This window comes from Protobothrops mucrosquamatus, unplaced genomic scaffold, assembly GCF_001527695.2.
Source record: "Protobothrops mucrosquamatus isolate PMUCROS unplaced genomic scaffold, P.Mucros_1.0 scaffold39, whole genome shotgun sequence".
NCBI classification, from domain to species: Eukaryota; Metazoa; Chordata; class Lepidosauria; order Squamata; family Viperidae; genus Protobothrops; species Protobothrops mucrosquamatus.
This window is the reverse complement of record NW_015386421.1, coordinates 156317-178063: the sequence shown is the minus strand read 5'-3', so window position 1 is coordinate 178063 and position 21747 is coordinate 156317. Positions and strand designations below refer to the sequence as shown.

The 21747-nt window shown below is 39.1% G+C and overlaps 1 protein-coding gene across 1 annotated transcript; it reads left to right on the top strand.

The window, feature by feature from the left end:
* The first annotated feature begins 8546 nt into the window (after positions 1–8546).
* Positions 8547–20911, top strand: BEST4 (bestrophin 4). The gene is made up of 9 exons (XM_015811379.2): positions 8547–8698; positions 11042–11136; positions 14828–15061; positions 15819–15973; positions 16397–16474; positions 16724–16867; positions 17454–17534; positions 18011–18165; positions 20469–20911. The coding sequence occupies exons 1-9, from the start codon at positions 8547–8549 to the stop codon at positions 20860–20862; spliced, it is 1488 nt and encodes a 495-aa protein (XP_015666865.1). The 3' UTR covers positions 20863–20911.
* Positions 20912–21747: the final 836 nt, after the last annotated feature.

Sequence of the window (21747 nt, the reverse complement as noted above, 5' to 3'; positions counted from 1 at the left end):
GTGGAGACTCTGCCTCCTAGTGGAAAGGATTGCATAAACCCATTCTCTTAAAAGGATTATTTTGGCTGTTAAAATATTTCAAACACTTAACAAATCCTCATTTAATTAACACATTTTCTAACCTATCCAGTAATAGCAATAATTTCCTTTCATTTGTTTTGTTTTAACGGTGTCTGGATACATATAGCCTGGCCTGTGCGAATTTCTGAAACAGCCTTCTTTTGGTCACCTTTCATGATCCACTAGTTGAGTATTGGAGAGATTTCCATAAGTTAAGTGAAGGCTAATGGAACAAAAAATAGGTTGTTGGTACAAATCACATGTGAAAGTTCAAATATGTGCTTGCATGTGCACGTATATGGACACCCCTTATTTGTGGGGCCTTGGGGCTCTCTGAGCTTGGCTGTTTTTTTGCAGACACATCATTACCAAACTAGGGTAACATCATCAGTGTTTTATATACTGTATTTCCCTGAAAATAAAACCAGGTCTTATATTAATTTTTGCTCCAAAAGACGCATTCAGGTTTATTTTCTGGGAAATACGGTAATAAATGCATTTGTCTGGCTGACGCTCTTAACTCGGGCTTATTTTGAGGGTAGGGCCTATGAGCATCCTGAAAAATCATGCTAGGGCTTATTTTCCAGTTAGGTCTTATTTTCGGGAAAACAGGGTACTAGTGGCTTGCTGTGTAAGTGTTGATGGGAGTGGTCTTGGTGGTTTCTTTTTTTTAAACAAGTTTTATTAATTTTCCATTTTTACAAACCTTCGGGTATTTAAGGAAGCAACATGGTGGTTGGGTAATACATAGTCCAATAACACGCTTATCCATACATATATCAGTTTATACCATCAAAAATTTCCTCTCTGTTTCCCTTAGTCATTATACCAAATTCAAATTAGTAGGTTGCTAGTTATAACTCAATCATTTAACACATTTATGAACAACTTTTAGATTATATATCTCCAAATCCATTAGGTCTTATTTTCGGGGAAACCGGGTACTAGTGGCTTGCTGTGTTAAGTGTTGATGGGAGTGGTCTTGGTGGTTTCTTGATTGGGCAGGTGTTCAATGTTAGTTAGTTTGTCTGAGTTGGTAGTTCCTTGATTCTACCACCAGTGGTGAGATTCAGCTGGTTCGCACCACTTCGGCAGAACTGGTAGCTAATTTTTTGTTGCCCAGGCCCAGAATGGACTTCCGGAAGCGGCATCCACACAGAGAACCGATTGTTCACATATTTGAATCCCACCACTGGCTACCACCCTTTATTTCTTGTTTCATACAGCCTCTCTGAGGGATGCCTGGGATTGTGCTGCCCCTCTATTTATCCCTTTAATACAGCAGCCCAGTCAGGATCTAAATAACTTTCTGCTCCTTGATCCCTAAGTGATTGTAACCCTAATCACTTATCTTTTCTTCATCTCCTCTTCCTTCATTCCTTCTTTCTTCAGCTTCTATTTCAGACCCTATTTGTTTATTTTGGATTTCCTGTCTCTTGGCTTTCATGGTTTCAGGTCTCTTTCCTCTTCTCCTATTTCTAAGACATTTTGTCAGGACCACAAGATTACGTTCCAGTTAAGAAAATTTATTGCTCGGAGTTAAAGCGTGTTATGGACTTGGTTACTTAAATAGTTGGTTAATGTTAGTTAGATTATGATTATTATATTTGTAACCCTGTGTTCAGCTTTGGGAAGTGGGGGAGGGGGAGGAGGGGTTTGGGGGGGTATGGGGGTTTATATTGTAATTTTTATAAAACTTTTAATAAAAGAAAATTGATTGCTCATAACTCTACACAAGAATCTAGTCAAATAACAGTCTGCACTAAATTGGCACTAGATAAGGGTCAATGGAATTCAAAGGGGGCTGGACTTGGATCATTTTGGGGAATGAAATGACTCCAGTATGATTCCTCTCTTGACTCCTCCTCCAGGCTCCACATCTTCTCCTCCTATATTTTTGATTATGATGATGATCATGATGTTATCTGTTCAGTCCTGTTCGATTCTTGGTGATTCTGTGGGCCAGGTCTCTCTTACACCTTCCGATCTTGCACTAGTTTGTTTAGTTTTTCTATGCTCTTGTTGGTATCAGCTTTGATCTCTATAACCTATATCTTTAATATACCCTATATCTTTAGTCCCAGCAAAGGGGCAACTTTTCACTCCCTATAGGTGTGAAACCTCTATTTATCTAGCAGTTGGAATATTTGTGACATACCATCTGAATCATTTAGTATTATGTACTTTACTGCTATTAGCACATTAAAATGTAAACCTTATCATAGTTAATTATGTTCAAAACTATATTATGTAAGAGTCACATTTATACAAACACTGTTGTTTATTACTACATTTTCACAGCTAAACAAATGTTAAGAACTGGTTCAATCAAACCATTTACAATTCAAATTTAGGGAAATTAAGAAGAATGCTATTTTTATAATTTTCTCAGTGCATTCAATATTCAGAAAATCAGGCACACACTCTCACAGCAGTATGTTAGACTAATGGTCCAAAAATAAAGCAAATATAATTTTTTAAATCTAAACTGTAAGAAATAATTTGATACTGACATGGCTTACTGTAAAGATGGGGGATATGTGTATGTGGGTGATGTATGTAGAATTGTATGTGTGTATACCTTTTGTACTAAATTGTTTTATCTATGTTGTGGTATCCTGTCTCAAAAACAATAAAATAATATTGCTAAAAAGGAAAAGCTAATTTAATACCAGATTAAATATATTATTATGGAATAAATGTTTTAAAAACTAAAGAAACTGCAATAGTACTTGTTTTTTTCCCTATTAAATACTGAAGGATTTTTTTTAAAATACCTGATTTATAAAAAAAAACATTTATGCAAATTGATGACTTCAAAGCATGAACGTTTTAATGCCTTGTTATTTAAACCATTTAAGCCACACACAGTCTACAGTCTCATATTTATTATTCTCTGGAATCTCATACATGTTCCTTGATCAGTTAGTCCTGTTTTTATTATCCCCCTAGAATGTGGACATATAAAACTGGACATTTGTCCTTGTTAGCTCAGGATTGACAGAGTGCAGCAAGCGGGAAGTTCTAATGCCAAGTCAAGAAAATATATTGATCTGTACACTCTGATGCTGATGTTCCTTTCATTTACTCGTGTTAAGTCGCTGTAACTAATTGCATGAAAAAGGCATTGGTCATCTTACCATTATTAAGAGGAATGAGCTTCCATATTCAACTCAGAAGTACATCTATATGTTACAATTTCATTTCTTCCCTTATTTAATCAGAAGTTTTCTCAGTGGAGGAGCAGAAAGTATTACAGCTGTACTCATGAACTGATTTTTATTTTTATTTTTTTAACATAGAGAATTACAGTAATAGGGAATAGCATCATACTTAAAGATGCAAGCAAGGCCGGACATTCAAAGGTGTTCATACTTTTCTTATGCACTAGTTCAGGGGTAGGCAACCTTGGCTCTTTTATGACTCGTGGACTTCAACTCCCAGAATTCCTGAGCCAGCTGTGCTGGCTCAGGAATTCTGGGAGTTGAAGTCCACGAGTCATAAAAGAGCCAAGGTTGCCTACCCCTGCACTAGTTTATAAATCTTATTACACGAATAATTGGTTTGGAAATCTAGCTTCACTTTTGCAGCGTTCCATAGAACTCAACGCTCTTCCCATTCCTATTTAACATATACATGAAAACTTTGGGCAAGATCATCTGTCAGCATGGAGTCAAAAATCAGTACCTTTATGATACTTCGTTATACTCCAGAGCCCTGCCCTGGGCTCATTGATTCTGAATGAGATAACGGACTTCCAGGCAGAGTTGGTGCGCAATTTGAGGATACTCCTGCATTTTCAGCTCCCGCTTGAGAAACAGATGGCAGCCATTGCCAGGACAAACTTGGCACAATTGCGTCTTGTGTGCCAGTTGTGCTTGTTCATAGATTGGGAAGCATTACTCATAGTCACTCGTGCCTTTGTTATCTCCAATTTGGATTACTGTAATAGGCTTTACATGAGATTGTCCCTGAAGAGCATTCAGAAGCTGCAGCTGGTCCAAAATGCAGTGGCACAGATAGTATTGGCTGCTCCACAGTATACCTATGTTATACTGCACTCTGATGGCTCCTAATAGACTTCCAGGTGCAGTTCAAGGTGTTCGTTGTCACATTTAAAACCCTACGTGGCATGGGAACAAGTTACTTTATGAGACCTCTGTTCCGCAGTGGTTTCTGCCCATCCCACCAGATCTGGCAGAGTAGGCACAATCCTGGCTCCTTCAGTGAAGCAGCATCACTTGCTTCTTCCCCCAAGATACAGACAGTCAAATATCTGATCCTGCTGACCTGGATTATTCACTCGGGCACTGGGACCAGGGGCCTAATAGAGCTCTCCTGTGGGCGCAGGTGTATCTCTTTATGTTTCTAGTAAGAGTTTTTACCAAGTTTGGCCTCAACTTGGTTTCTTTTATCTAATAGTCTGTGATTGTGTTTTGGATTTACTTGCTTGCCACACAGGTGCCTCTGTTAGATTTAACTGCATACAGAGCTGAGTAATTTTTGTTTGATGGATGCATTAAAAGCAGAGGATCACACTACCCCAGCAAGCAATACACGTGCAGTCAAACTACTAACTAGAGCAGAGGTCCCCAACCTTTTGGGCACCAGGGACCGGTTACGTGGAGAGAGGTTTTTCCGCGGACCGGAGAGGGTGTAGTTTTGTGTGCTGCCTGCATCCCGCAGATGGGGCTTTGCTTGTTTGTGCTGCCCGGTTGCTGGCATGCCGCGGCCTGGTACCGGTCCATGGATTGGGGGTTGAGGATCCGTGAACTAGAGGCTTCCCTGATGACTTGCAATATCTGTAGTAAAAGCTCTGTAGATCCAAAGTAAAAAGCTGTTGCATATGCCTTCAGATTACGCATCATACAAACCAAACTGTCTAGCCATAACTGTAGGTCATCACAAATCGAGCTAATGCAGTTCAATTATAATTATTTTATAAATTTACTGGATACAATTTTGTTCAGCCTTTTCTCCTTGTTATTTTGAATGGCATCTGTTTAATAAACCAGCTGTCATTTGATAGATAAGTCTGGAGCAAAAAGTCTCGCTGTAAAAAAACAGAACTTGTCTTAGCTTAAATATTTAGGTTCAGATCAGCAAGTACTATGTGCAGTGATAAACACTTTAAAAGTTTCTTCCAATTGAATGGTCTTTGATAAGAAATGCAGTGATGCTGGCTGAGGTCAGAGCAACCAAGCAAGGACAAAAGTACTTTGAAAGATAGATTTACAGGCAGCAATAACTAGGGCAGGCCAAGAGTTTGTCATCTGTGAAATAAATTATAATCTTGTGAGATTGCAGAGCTATAAATTCTTGCCTGCTTAAACTCCCATCAATTTCCCAGGGGAATTCAAAAAAAGCAAATATTCTTCAGGGACAACTTTTAGCACCAGTGGGACTGAACTGAAAGTATTGTATAAGAATATCTGTGCAGTTCACATCTATTTCCTTTTTTCCTCCATTTATTTAATGAATAATGGATCTATAATTCTGGGGAAGTTCTCCTTTCCCATTGGAATATATAAGTGCAAAGAGTAAGAGCTATGCTTCCTGAAAAGAGGGACAAACACATTGCACTTCTCTACCCTATATTTTCAGAAGCAGTTTGAAGATGATGATGATCCAAGATTGTCTTCGTTTATGACTACTAGACATGCAGAGAACAATAATGAAAATCACTGGCCTGCCCTGGGCTCCTTTAGATCTTGCAGCAATGAAAATCCCTGCACCTATTTCACACAGAAGGAAAAAAAAAACCCTACAACTGCCTTTGTCTTATTTTTAAACATGCTCTGTTCAAAGTTTCAGATGAATATATATGGCTACTAGGAATCAAGGTCAAGACAGAAATTGGCAATGAGGACAACAAATTTCATGCAATGTAGATTCCTGCTAACTCAAGGACAGATGGATAATAATTCAACTCAGCAATGGAGAAAGGTCTTTAAAATATTTGTCCTATTTATGCTTCCAGCCATATCTAGAAATTTTGAAAGTATTTTGCTACTCATGAATGCTAATGAAGCGAGCTAATTTCACATCATTAATTATATACATACTATTATATGTAGCTCTGTACTTTTTAAACATAGTTATATGCCAGTGATGGCGAACCTTTTAGAGACCGAGTGCCCAAACTGCACCTGAAACCCACTTATGTATCGTCGGGTACCAGGTGGGCATGGCCCATTGGGTGGGCGTGGCTGCAGTGGTAACGGCAGGCTGGGTGGGACTAAAAAGTTCAATCAATCAATTCCAACTTTGCGAGATCTTTTTTTTTCCTGGCAAGAAGTTGAAATTGATTGATTGATTGAACCTTTTTTTTTTTTTGCACATGGCGGTGGAGGCCTAAAGCGAAAAGGTTTTATAAAACCCAGCTGAAGGCCTAGGACTGGGGTGATGGTGCACGTGCCCACAGAGAGGGCTCTGCGTGCCATCTGTGGCACGCGTGCCATAGGTTCGCCACCACGGTTATATGCAAATCCTGTGAAATGTGCAATGACCTTTAATTTACCTGCAGGCAGCAGCTTTTTACAGTATGCCTTATGGATTTTACAATTATGGAGCAGATTATTAGCAGTGTGGGAATGAGGTGCCCAACTGCCTGGGATTTATACAATTATCCACGGACATTTCCTTGCTTTGACATTATAGCCCATAATTCCAATCTGCCATTTGAACTACAAGGAAACAGGAAAGAAATAATGAAACATCTTAAGAATACTAATTCGGCAAGAACATAAGTAAAATCCTATAGTAGCCTATTCCACTCTAAATTGGGATAGCTGAGGGAGTGGGGGATAAGCTTGAAAGTGGGAACAGGAATAGTGGAAGGAAAACCATATGCACCCATTGCCTGGTAGGCTTTTCAGAAAAAAATATATAAAACAATATTAAATGTGTTCCTGGCTTAATCTGAGTCAAAACTCAGCTTTGTGTCTTGTTTTTTCTAGTCTTCTGAGTTGTTTAAAGTTGCATTTTCATGAAAGCTTTACAAAAGTAAGTTTAATCACGCCTATCCCGTGTGAAGTTCTATAGTTCCTTATTCTTGGAGTACTGATAGCCTCCAATCTATCATTCTAAGCATTTTAATTTATTGACTACGTGAAGATATATAAAGGAAGTTGGTAATAGATGTTCTGGTCTCTTCAAATTAGAGGGAAAATTACAGTCCAAATCCTATGGCTGGTAAGTACTTATTCTTATTTCTCTTCATCAGAGTAACATCAAGTCTTTTTTTTTCTGGCAGGGACACTGCCTCTTTAGGAACAGTGTAACCCCTATAACAACTATGCATGTGGTGCAGCTGTTACTTAAGCACTCCTGCTGGTTTATACATTACCCTCTTCACCTCCCCCCCCAGCAACTTCGCAGCATGTTTAGAAATTCTTTTCTCCAGATTGCCTGTTGTTCAATTATCTATTTGTTTTGGGGCAGCTCAGTGCAATTTTAATATATTCAAAAGTAATGCCTCATGGTTTTAAGTGATTTGTCCACCCCATCAGACTGTGGGCTGTGGGAAGCAATATCGACAGTTCACTTCCCTTAATTGTTCTCTTTCCTTCATGATATACCATCTTTATTCAACATCCAGTCTTGCTTGAAAATGCAAGAGAACAGAGAAGCTTTAATCTGCCCCAAAAGTATGATGTCTTTTGATTTTCAGAACTAAAAGAGAGCAATGCTGCTCCATTTAAAAGTATAACGTCACCTAAGCTGGACTTGGATTGGTTCTCTTCCTTTTCCCCTTCTCCATCTCCTTCTTCTCCCCTTCCTGGAATTGCCATTTTGAGAAGTTGTGGTCTCGTGTTTCAGTGTTTCTTTTCCTCTCCACTCCCTTGGCTTCTTATTCTGGGCTTATTTTATCATAAATCACAAATAGCTTACAAAGTGTTGAGAAGCAAAGCAACACGGACGCTTCTAAGAGCTTTTATGCTTTTAAAGGAGCAATCTTCTCTGCAGCTTCAATTGTTTGCTTGCTTTCCAATGACCATAGTTTAAGACTGCAGTTTGAGCCTTTCTTAATTGTTTCAGCATGAGTTTCTGTTTCGATAGGTTATGTTCCAAATATCAACCTCTCTGAGCAAGCAAAGGCATATAGCACTTTCCTTGAATCAAGCACTTTCCTTGAACCAACCAACTTAATTTTTGCTGTGGCAGTTTGCATAGTGAACTCCATAGCTTTTGTAATCCGATTATCAATGATCATCTATTCTACATGACTTTAATTGTAGTAGTTATGGTAGCAATTGCCTGCAGATACTTGTTTTTCCATCCTTCAGAATATTTGGATTAAAACTCATGTTCTGTGATAGTAATAATCAGTATTTCTTCGCTATGCAGCAGCTTCTTGCAACAGCAGCTCTATTCTGTCTTCAAACTGGGAAGAAAGAAAGAAAACACGAGTTTTTTCTTTACCTTCAACATTCTCTGTTTTTGTGACTTAGTTTGTGTCTGCACGGGAGGTAGACAGAGCAGCCATGACTGTCTCATATACCTTGAAAGTGGCCAATGCTCGCTTTGGGGGCTTCTCTAAGCTGCTCTTCCGCTGGAAAGGAAGCATCTACAAGCTGCTGTACAAGGAGTTTCTGGGCTTCATTGTGCTGTATGCAGGACTGAGCGCCATTTACCGGTAGGTTGGCAATTATAATGATTCGTCAGAGATTAAAACTTAGAAGTTTGCAGAACAGATCATTCCACCTTTCTAAGCATCCTCCTGCATATGAACCCTACCCTAAGCAGAAGTCCACGTGAACTGTAATTCCCCTTAACTTCATGAGAAATGCAGAATGTGATGTCTTCCCACAGGTTTTGTGAAATAACTTTCTGACCCTGAAATCTGTGAAGCGCAGTTTGAAAAATAGGTGGACAGTGTTCATGAGAAGTGAAAATGGATTGGGGAACTCGGTACAAATTTTCAGTGGTCTGAGATAATTTACGACAGGATCTTAAAACACAGAACTATAGCCTCACTTTTCCTCCAACCCTCCCATAGACCCATAAAATTGATATGTTTGATTAGAGCGGTATTTATCGACCTCAACAAATTTAAGATATCTGGACTTCAACTCCCAGAATTGCCCAGCCAGCATATTGCCTAGATTGGAAAACACTGGTTGGGATGTAACCTGTTTTAGTTATATGGCCCTAGACAGTGTACAACAATGCATATGCGCAAACACACACACGTATGTGTGCATTAATAAAACCATAGGCTCAAAAACAATATCATAAGATTAGTATGAAGTTATACCAGGATAATAATCCAGTTTCCTAATCATCATTTCATTCCAATAAATGGCAAGACTCCCATTTCCTCACACGTTCAAAGGCTGATCCTCATGAAAACCAAGTGAAGGAGAATTCATTTTCCATTCCTTTTGGAAAACTTCACATTATAAGACTTATTCCTAAAATCTCCATGTCAGGCGGTTTGCCCCAATGGCAGAACTACAGTACGCATTCCCATGATTGGTGAGGTATGATGAATGGGGGCCTTTACGGGAAGGCAAAGACTTCATCCATCTCGAGATCATTTTACACAATCAAGGGTTAATTTGACTGTGGCATCTGTCTAGAAGATATATTCAAAAGGGCAAAATGGAGCATCTAAACCAGAGAACCATTCAGTTGAGGAAAGATTTTTTTTCACCACTGTCTTGCCTTAATGCTGCACAGGAAACCTGTGTGACAGAGGCCTTTGTGGACAGAGAGGTGGGGAACTGATAAGTGAGTATCTGCCAACAAACACTGGACTCTCCAACTGTGTAGAAAATTGCTGTAGTTTATTTTCCCCAGGCTCTTAAGCATTCATGGTCAGGGGTTGTCATCACAAACACTCTTTGGAGGCTCAGCTGTCCAAATAAAGAGCTCAAATTGATTTCTCAAAATAAAATATCAAACCAAAGAAATAAATGGGTGTGGAGTCCCTGATCTCTCTGAGCTTGATTGTTTGCTTGCGTATGTTTTATTACCCATCTAGATAACAACATCAGTTTAGTGTGTGTGGAGTTTGCTCCTGTTTATATAGCTTGCCCTACCGGGTTTCTCCTTGGTAGTTTCTTAATTAGGGTACTGTTTTCTGCTTGATTGTCTGGTGTTATTCCCTGCTTGCCGGAGGAGAGATGTTCTAGTTTAAATGGCTGTGGCAGCAGCAATTTGAAGCTTATTCTCTTCCTCTTACAGCAACAGTCGCAATGTAACGTATAGTAACAGTAGAACTATTTCCCAGAGATGCCGATATTGTGTGTTTAATTTAACTAGCAACTGAAGGGACTTCATCAGGAACCCCATAATATGCAAGTGCAAATTTAAAGTACTGTATATGTTAAGTAAAATTCTAGTTAAGTCCATGGAACGCCATTTTCCATTCAATGGTTAGTTGTGGTACACAGGCACTCTCTTAATATTTTACTATAGTTCTGCAATGAATTATGACCTCTAGTTCAGATTCTACTCACATCAAAATGAACAGATATATCAATATTGCTTTGGGATAGTGAAAACTAATTTTGTTTGTTAGCCACTGTTGGGCAAAACATGAAAAGGCTTCAAGCAGTCTGTTTTAATAAATCTTGAATATCTTGTCCATTTGGATCTTGAGTAAGTGCCATGCTAAGATTTGCAACCTGTAGCAGCAGAGTGATCGGAATATCAATGCTCAGTTAAACACTGTTCAACACAACAATGATATATCTCACACAGCTTACAGAAACTGACATATCTTATATCCCCAACAATAAAATATACATACAGTAATGTGGTTTGTGGAATAAAATAAACCAGGTAATCATATGATGCTAAGTCATAAACTACAGTTTACAAACTACAGTGGAGCCAAGTCTATGATGAGATTATCACCCAAGTAGACTAAGAGAGAACTTGCTTTGGCAGGGATAGGCAAAAGAACCTCATCTCTTGTTAGTTTAAAGAAGAATATTTAGCATGATACAATCCAAGCTTCCTCTCTCCCCAGATACCTTCTCAATGAAGATCAAAAACGCCTCTTTGAAAAGGTGGCTAAATATTGCAATCGCTCCACTGACCTCATTCCTCTGTCTTTTGTCCTAGGTAAGATTTATTTACATACTCTTGATGGCATACCTTGCTGTGGTTTCCGTTTATCTGCTTTTATTGGTCAGTTGAAATGGCAGAGATGTGATGAAAGTAACTGGATAATTTAGAATCCTATATTACTTCTTATAGGTCAAAAGGAGAGTGCATGCTTTGCTTTTAAAAAAAGGCCACAGCCAATTCTGTCTTCTTTAGCTAAGTAAAGTAGATCCAATAACAAGAGAGATACAGAAGCCCTGCGGCCAGACCTAAGAGATAGTTCTGAACTAGGCAGAGAAGTAGTCCAATAGTCCTGCAAATTACTTTACACATTCCTACCTATATATGTTCCTACATGAAAATGTGGGCTTAAAAGTCTAGATGAGAAATGCAAGAGTAATACACAATGATCCTTTGCATCTGGGATTTCCAGTTCAAAGACAGACAAATTGAAGGATGAAATATCCTATAGCTACCAAGAGTAGAATCCAAGGAAATCTGTTTCCTTGAAACAGAAATCCAACTTCATTCATAAATGAACTCTTATGTAAATATAAACTCTCATGTAAACATCTTTTCTGTTAAAACATTTTATTTGTTAATAACTAACAATAACAATAATTTGTTGAATTTATATGACTCTCGGCAGTTTATTTATCTTAGGTATGACTATTAGCCTGAAATCAGAGAATTTATTCCTGAATTTAATCTAGGTGACTTTAGAATTTAATGATTACAAGAGAGCCGTTTTAGTGTAATGGTTAAGACATCAAGTTAGAAACTGGGAGAGCGTCTGTTCTAGCTCCACCTTGGGCACAAAGCCAACTGGGTGACCTTGGATCATCTCTCTCTCTCTCTCTCTCTCTCTCTCTCTCTCTCTCTCTCTCTCTCTCTGTCTCTCTCTCTCTCTCTCTCTCCCCCCCCCCAATAATAAGAAGAAAGCAATGGAAAACCATTGAAGTGAAATGAAATCTTGCCAAGGAAACTGTAGGGATTTGTCCAAGTAGGTTTCTGGAGTATACACAGACTTGAAGGCACACATATAAAAATAATCATCACAAATATAACATGTCAAAGTAAAAAACAAACAAACCAGAATTGATTATTTCCCTCAATCTAATGCCTTCCAGATGTGCTGGGATTACAAATCCAAAATTCCTTTGCAATCTGGAAATCACCAGATTGGAGAAATCTGGATTAGGGTATTAGAGCTTTAAAACTTCCTCATATAGCGTCATGTCAACATGTCTCTTCATAATCAGGAAAATGCCCCAAATTCCTTGTTTCATTTTCATGTCCTTCAAGAGCTAAAAACTGAACTCTTTGCTTCCCAGTTGTTTCTTTCTGGCTCTCGAAGTGACATTCCTCATCCATAGATGGCAAGAAATTCTGCAGTTCTGGATAGTTGCCTACTTTCCGATGTAACTCCCAAGCCTTTTCTTTCCTTTGAAGCTAGGAAGAAATATCTCCAGGACAATCCCTTTCATTGTATGGAGCTTTGCCCTCCCCTCCCCTCAATGGCCCCTCTCTTTCCATCCCCAAGGAGACATTTCCCTTGTAAACTCTGGAGTCATAATCCACTGATATCACATGATCTCTCCTGCATATAAAGTGTCCTTTTTAAACTCCAGGGCTAATTAAAGAGGAGGAGATGGGGAAGTAGAACATAGCCACAAGGTAAATGTCAGGGCCCGGGCATGCAAAAAGGGAAGTGAAGGAGGAGAAATCAGGTAACTAAAATGAAAAGGGAAGTGACAATCTGGTTTAAGAGAATTAATGCCTATATTATGCAGAATGAACTTATCCAATGTTTGAGGGCAAATTGACAACATGATGGATCGTGTTTTCCTTCAATAAAGGACATTCATTTGCAAATTTTGCTCTCAAAAGGACATGAAGAGTAAGCTTTCAGAAATTAGCTGGTATGGTCAGAAAAATCAAGATGGTGCCCTTAATTGTGTGATCAAAGCTCCTGCCTGTGATGAATCTTAAAAATAGAGCATCGATCATACTATAGTGGTCACCTTCTTGTGGTCGTAACTATATTGTGAATACCTTGGGTATTAGTTTATTATTGCTAAAAAGAATGAGCCAGGTTGAATGAACAATTCTTCGTGCAGGGCCATTTTTCTTTATTTTAAGTTTGAAGAACTTATGTCATGCTCCAAAATACAGAAATATATTGCTTTTTTTCAGGAAACCAGGAATTGGTTAGCCTAAATTTGAGCAAATATTGAGAAGAACAAATGTTTTGGCATCAGTCCCCATCAAAATGGCTGCTTTAAAATACATCAAGCTTCTCTGTTTATTCTGGTTGTGACTGTTACTATCCTGACTTAGGACTGGCTGAATTTCTTGTATTTTTATTTGAAACAGGAAAGCATTTACTCTAGAAAAGTGAGATTTTTATGGCTAAGACTTTTCATGCAGCTGAAGTTTCAAACCCTTCTAAGCATTTTGATATTGAACTCTGGTGGCGCAGTGATTAGAATGCAGTATTGCAGGCTAACTCTGCCCAAGTCTGGAGTTCAATCCTGATGGGCTCAAGATTGAGTCAGCCTTCCATCTTTCTGAGGTTGCTAAAATGAGGACCCAGATTTTGGGGGGCAATATATTAACATGGTAAACCACTCAGAGAGTGCTGTATGGAGTGGTATAGAATCTTAGGTGCTATTGCTAGTGTTATTGCCATATCTAAACAGAACCATTCTTTATGTGCAGTGACTCTGAAGACCTTTGGTGATTGGTCTCTGAGATTTCATTGTGTTGGAGCTATTTTTATCGGGGCTACCAACAGCCAGATGACCACAGATTATTATTATTATTATTATTATTATTATTATTATTATTATTATTATTATATTTGGATTTATATCCCGCCCTTCTCCTCGCGGACTCAGGGCGGCTGACAATCAATTAAAATACATAAATAACAATTACAAATTTAAAATTAATTAAAAGAAATATTTGAACATTGTCCAATTAAAATATAATTAAAACCCCTCTAAAANCACTGTCTGGCCGACGGCACCCTGAGGAGACCCACTCTGTGGGAGCGTACAGGTCGATGGGAGGTAATCTGCGGCAGGAGGCGGTCTCGAAGGTATCCAGGTCCGATGCCATGGAGCGCTTTAAAGATGATAGTCAACACCTTGAAGCGCACCCGGAAGGCCACAGGCAGCCAATGCAGCTCGCGCAGCAGCGGTGTCATGTGGGAGCATCGAGTCCCCCCCAACACCGCCCGCGCGGCCGCATTTTGGACCAGCTGGAGCCTCCGGGTGCTCCTCAAGGGGAGCCCCATGTAGAGAGCATTACAATAGTAATGTATGTACAGCAAATGTACATACACACACACACACACACACACACACACACCTTTATTTGGTATTTTGCTACCACACATTAATCAACAATCTAACAGTGTTGTAAATCTCCAGTTTTATTTTTGTAACTGATTGATTAAGAGCCTTCATCTCCTTTTTGGCATCATTTCAAACCACAAGAGCAAGAAATGTCTAAAAAGCTAGGTTGTCTCAAATCAGACATAAAGCAATAGTTTAAAACAACAATTGAAATAGCCTTTGGATTTGAAATGTGTGGAACTCAAACAACAGCCGCTCACTAAATTTGATTACTGCCCCACATCTTTGCGCAAGGAACAGGTCCCAGCCCTTACTCTTTTAGGACAATCGAACTTCTCTTTTGGCAGGTTTTTACGTCACACTGATTGTGAACCGTTGGTGGGCCCAATATACCAGCATTCCCCTGCCAGATCAGCTGATGTGTGTCATTTCCAGCAATGTTCATGGGAGAGATGAGAAAGGTCGCATTTTGCGGCGCACACTCATTCGTTACGCCAACCTGTCTTCTGTCCTTATCCTGCGTTCAGTCAGCACCAGAGTGCTTAAGAGATTCCCTACAATGGACCACATCGTGGAAGCTGGTGAGCCTGACTGGGAAGAAAAGATATAAGACTTGAGGGAGTGAGAGTGGATGTGAGAAGCTTCTCACATTGGGGCTATTGCCGGGGGGGGGGAGGGAAAGAGAAAAGCAGGAGGAAAGTCAGTTTTGATCTATCTTTGCAAGTCCTTGCATTGGCTCATCTGCTCAACGGCAGTCTTCTTCACTAGGGTGCCTTCAAGAACCTTAGGTCTATAACTGGCCTTTAGAGGGCACAAGGTTAGGGACAACTTTTTTTAATGCATAATCTTTTTTTTTACTGCATCTCTATAGGATGTAAAGTTGTCTTAAGGGACATCGCTAAAACTGCTTTGCTAATAGCTAATTCGGGAACTGCATAGGAAAGTCAAGCTGCTTATAATGCATCATGTTCTAAGCCAATTTCCCCAATTTGTTGGCCTACAATTCTAGTGGACTTTAACTTCTCAGAATCCCCCAGGCAGATTGGGAAAGGACACTGTACTTTAAATCTTTCAAGAGAGTGGTTTTTGAGAAACTGGAGTGACAAAACAAGAAACTGTGAAGGGACCCTTACATTTTTTCAGTTTAAACTTCCTCAGTCCATAATATTGACCCTGTCAAATGTCTGTTCCCACCTTTATTATGTTTATAAATTCAGGGCAGTGAACATACCTATTCCTTCATTCTAACACAAAGTATTACTGTAATGTGACTGAGTCCATATTTTGAACCTGCTTCCAAGCCAATTTCTACAACTTTCCCATGCCCCTCTCATACAGGTTTTATGACACAGGATGAACGTAAGAAATATGAGAGTCTCCATTCGGACTTCAACAAGTATTGGATCCCCTGTGTATGGTTCACCAATCTAGCTGCTCAGTCACGACGAGAAGGGAGGATCCGCGATGATGTGGCACTCAGATTGCTCATGGATGTAAGTTCAAGGAACAGTGGAGGAGGTTATAAGTACCCAAGTTTAAACTATTCTGATTCTTGTTTTGCATCATTTGCCAGGGTTATTCTTGGCATTCTTGGTATATTCTTACCTTTTTGAGGTCCACTATCTGGCAAAAAAACCCCATTGATCTATATAAATCTAAAGAATATTGTAATTTATATAAAAGTGACTTCAGTTTGTTGCTTCCTAGGTTATGATTTTAACTTCACATATCTCATCTATGCTGCAAAAAAAGCCCCGATTCCATGAATTGGCTGAACATACTTATCTATCTTCTTGTCTATAAGCCTAACGTAAAATTACATTTCAATTTAAAGGAAGCCTCAAATTGCAGCTGGATATTGCAATACAGGTCAAACTGTTTATCAAAGCTGCAAATTCTGTTTTTTTCCCATGTAGGAGCTGAATCTCTACCGTGCCAAATGCAGCATGCTTTTTCACTTTGACTGGATCAGTATCCCCCTAGTGTACACACAGGTCAGTACAAGAGGAAACACATAAACATAGCTTGCGTCTGCAGCTACAGCTACCAAAGCAAACAAATAAATAAAAAATTAAGAGCCACAGTAAAATATTTGGAATGTTTCACTGTTTGTAAGTGGGTGGTGGATGTGCATGAAATAAAGGTTTTAAGCTCATTTAAATGGGAAAATGGATTGCTTAAAAAAAATTGCTGAGTCCAGTGATGAGGTCTAATACCAGACATAAATGCCATCTTCTCCACAGGTGGTCACTATAGCTGTCTATTCTTTCTTTGCATTTTGTGTGGTTGGTCGTCAGTTTCTGGATCCAGCTCATGGTGGCGAACTAGACATGTATGTTCCCTTGCCCACACTCCTACAGTTCTTCTTTTATGCTGGGTGGCTGAAGGTGAGCATGTTGGCTTCTAGCAAATAGTCTGACGTTTTTCATGTTACAGTAATAATTTAATAAAAATAAAATAGCTCAAAGTACTCCTACAGTCAATCTGGTACTGTACAGTTCTTAAATAGATTGTGTAAACTCTCACTTTTGAGCTTTCATACCAGTATATTCCACAAATGGAGTCACTATACTTAAAATATAGTGACACCATTTGTGAAATAAACTGGTACGAAACAAACCAGAACCTCAAAACACTGTCAGGATCTTGAATGAAACATTAGACAGCCTATCCCACATTTTCCCCCCAGTGAAAGTTTACTGAATCTATCAACTATCCTTTCCTCTTCGGGCAATAAGATGTAGCTTGTGAAGCTCGGCTTTTTAATGTTTTTAAGTTGCATCACAATCTATATAACGTTCATTTATTTCTGCTTAACAGAATGCCTTTGGACTGTTAAGGTACAGTAATGTTCTTGCTACATAGCTAGCCTTTATGCACAGCTACAGATTTAAGATTTACAAAACTACTGTTCATTTTAAGCAGATTCACAGCTATCTTCAAAATATTGAATACGTGTTCCCTCCCATATAGGTGGCTGAACAAATAATTAACCCTTTTGGAGAGGATGATGATGATTTTGAAACTAATAAATTGATAGACAGAAACTTTCAGGTGAGTCTTATATAAATACATAAAATAGGAAATGTGCTACTTAGATGAGGCACAAATTTTACCTGGTCTAGAAACTGGTGCACTAGGATGTTAACTATTGCTAGTGATTTAAAATGTCCTTACGGCAGCTACAACAGCATGAAATTAATCTGGGAAATCTGGGTAATCCTAGCCTTTCTCAACCCGATGCTGTCAGATGTTTTTAATTTCACACCGTATGGCAAAATGGCACCAAAAGCCTATCATAAGAATAACTTCAATAATCTGGCGGGCATTGTTGATTCGGACAGCCACTCAAATTGCTCTGAGTCTCAACATCTGCTTTTCGTTTTTTTCTAACTCTGTGAAAGCAGACATTAAAAGGACAATTATGCAAATCAAAGATTTGAATCTAACATTAAAGCACAATAATTAACAGACATTTAGAGTTTCACCAGCTACTCTTTAAAAACAGAAGAATTCTCTTTTTTGGCTAGGTATCGTTGCTTTCAGTGGATGACATGTACCAGAACTTGCCTCCAACCGGGAAGGACAAATACTGGAATGAATCTACAGCTCAACTACCCTACACAACGGCCACAATAGCAGAGACCTTGAAACCTTCCTTCATGGGCTCTACTTTTGATATGCGGTAAGTTCAACTGCTAAATGTGTTTGTTGTCAGACAACTTACCTATCGAGGCTGGCAAATATGACAATTGCCTGGTAGAATCATAGCCTCTGGCTTTGTGAACCTCCTCATCCAAATTGATAACTTGATAGATATAAACTCTCATGTAACCTATGAATATTCATGCCTTCATAAAAAGTTCGGATAATTATCATATTAAAGCAAGATAATTTATTCTTTCCAATTCCTATCCTGGAAAATTTCTAATTTTCTAAAGAACTGAACATTGGAAGTTGGGGGGGTGTCAAGCAAGTTTCTGCTTGAAATAAATTTTAAGGAAATTGAAGAGGAATAAACAGCATGATTGACATTCATGAAAGCATCAACAAGCACGGTAACAAGGCAATTGATTGATACTAGTTGGAAACCAAATGATGCAACACTCCCCCTAAATACTCAGATGAAATCTGATAACACTTTTTGCAACTAATAAATGTTATTAAAAGATATAAGCTTCCATGACTTGCAGCTTGCTTTAACCGATGCACCAGACTGAATTTTAACCAGGCTAGCACAGCTCTCCTACAATCCCATATATCCACTGACATTTTCCTTCAAGATATCATTGAATTCTCACTTTCATAAGCTATAACCACCATGTCCATGAGGTTTAGGACAATTGAAATTAAAACCCAAGAGCAGCTTATTGATTTCTTATATTTCACCGTAATGTTTTGGGTTTTTTTCAAAGAGAAAATCTTAACAGTTATCTCAGTTTTCCAATTTATCAAAACTGTAGCTTTATATTATTTCCACTTCAATATTGTAATATTTCTTCCCGCTTCCATTTACATTTGGAGGTTTTTAGCTTCTTGGGAGCCTTTCCCAGGAAATTCAGTTGTAAAATAGTAAAGAAAGAATCAATATTCTCACCCAGTTCCAAACATGCTGTTTACGATGCCTTAGGTAGTGCTTTTTTTTCTCCTTTGGTTGTCAGCAGCTAATAACTGGCCACAGGAATGTAGCCGGTCTTTCCCTTGCCGGTTTGGAGGGCTTTCCTTGGATTGAACAGAAAGACTGCCATCTCTCCATGATCAACAAAGCACCTCTCCTCTTCACTGCCTCTTTGGGGTGATTTTAGGTCCTTTTCAGGGCCTCCAGCAGGGCGAAATCGGGCGCGGAAGGCAGAGCCCTGCCTTCCTGCGTCCATCTCACCACAACACAAACCAGAAGTCATCTGTGCAATTAATCTTAAACTGACACAGAAATATAGCTAATACTGAGGTTTCACATAAGGCAACATGTTCCTGCAAATAAAAACAAATTCTACATTAAAGCAAATTCTACATTTACCAGAAGGGCACTAAGAGCACATGGAATTATGTGAAATTTCAGACACTTCCCACAGGTGGCAGTGTATAGCACAGGTATTCTATTGTACTCAACAGATTCACTCCAAGAAGCTATTGTGGCTGGAATATTCTACTGTGGAATATGCCACAGCATAGGTGCTCCACTATAGATCTGTCCTTCCTTAGTTCTCAAAGAATCATCTCAAGTTCAAATATGCTAAAGGAGTTACTAGCTGGGATCAGACCATAAATTTCTATCACTTGGCTTAGTCAATGTACTTAATTCAGTGAATTTTTACTGAAATCAGTAAAATATGATCAGTCAATTTATTGCTTCACAAATGAAGGCAAATATACGTGTCCCAGATTAATGTGAGATTGAATTTGGGTCGGTCAAATGTGACTATGTAGAGCAAACGGAGTGGACACTAACCACCAGATTGCAAGAACGTAAGCAAGCGGTCAGACAAGGAGACCCTATCTGATTGGTAGCCTCAAAGTGCAATGAACAAGGACACTCATTTAATTTTGCAGCTGCTAAGATCATTGGCCATGCAGGCAGCCAGGGAAATGATTGAAGCCTGGGAAACGGGCCCCTTGTCAGTTAACAGGAATGCTGAATTACCATCAGCCTATCAAATACTTCGGAGCCGAGGGCTTGGCAGCACAAGGAAACAACAGCCAATCACCAGCCATAAACACACCAATCAGCCAATAGGAAGGCACCACATAAAACATAACTCACAGAACAGCCCAAGGCACGTATTCCGGTAGAGAGAGGTTCCTTGAAGATGGGCTCCAGTATGAGTCCTAAAGCTTGGAAGAGTGAATCTCTGGTCCTGGTGACCGACCCAAATTCAACCTCACAATTTATTGCTTCGCAATTGGTCAGTTGATATGAAATCGTGAATTATCATTTTTCATTTCACTCAGTTGTGCATATGCTAAATCGTCTTTTCCTCTTTTGTGTAGGATGAGTGATGACCCAGAGCAGAACCAGCAGGTCGATGCATCACCCAGTATGAACCGCATACAGACCCCCTTGCTCAGCCGCTTTTATGCTGCTGCTGCCTCTCCAGCAATTAGCCTCAAAAATTTTGGGAAGGGCAACCGGATTTCCCACCCTCAGTTACTGCGCTTGAGATCCGAGGGTATCTTTCCTTCTGCCAGTCCCAATTTCAATCGCAGAGAAGATCCAGATGCTGTTGGCCGTATCGACGAGGAAGAAACAGAGGACGAGGAAACCAGAATTAATGAGACCTGTGCTCCTCTCAGTGCAGAAATAGAGAGAAAAGACATACCCATTGTCACCGTGATAGGATCCCTAGATGACAGCATCAGCAGTACTGAGCAGCCCTCTAGCTAAGGTCAACAGATAACCAAGATTTCTAGCTGCAATTGTTTGTTGATCAACTGTGGAGATACTTTCAAAAGTTGTATTTTTACAAATTACAGATCCCTCCCATTTTCACCAGCATAAGGGCAAGCAAGTATGGTTGCAGTGAGATAAATTTCTGAACTCCTAGGAAAGTAAAAAAAATAAAAGTGGGCTCCTATGTTCACCTTCCAAGAGTCACCTCCTTTATGGTAAACACATTGCCATTTATCTGGCCATAGACCCCTTTTCACTCAAAATTAACCTAGCATGTTGCTCAGAACCTAACCTTTGTGCCTTCCGTATTTAGCCTTCTTTGTGCCAGATGTATTTACAGAGATACCGGTTATGTATTTTCTTTAATACATTTAATGCCATAACCAAATTTTGTTTACCTTATGATTAATAAATAATCTTTTAAAACTGTGTGTTCTGAAACTTTTTTATGATATAGGTATCTGAAGAATATTGAAATCCAGAGGAGCCAAATATTTAACTAGGAAGATACTGTGTTAATAATTCTTAATTTATTTCATTGGAATCCACACAATTTGAGAATTCAGCAGCATAACCTTATTTATTCAGAAGTAAATCACACGACTCTTAAGTGAAACTGACTCCTCAATAACGTTTTTAAGATTGTGACAAGGAGAAAAATGAGGTCACTGAAAAATAAGCTGCACGCTAAATATAAAAGTTCTCTCAATGAAGGAGCAACACTTAGATTTGCTTATTATATTCCAGTTGCTCAATTTCCCTTACACATTCGTCCAGCTTTCCACCAACTTATACTTCAGCAACTGTATAGTTTAATTTCACACAAGGTTTAAGCATTTCTAAAAATCTACCCCATTGTGCCTCCATTTTCAACTGGGG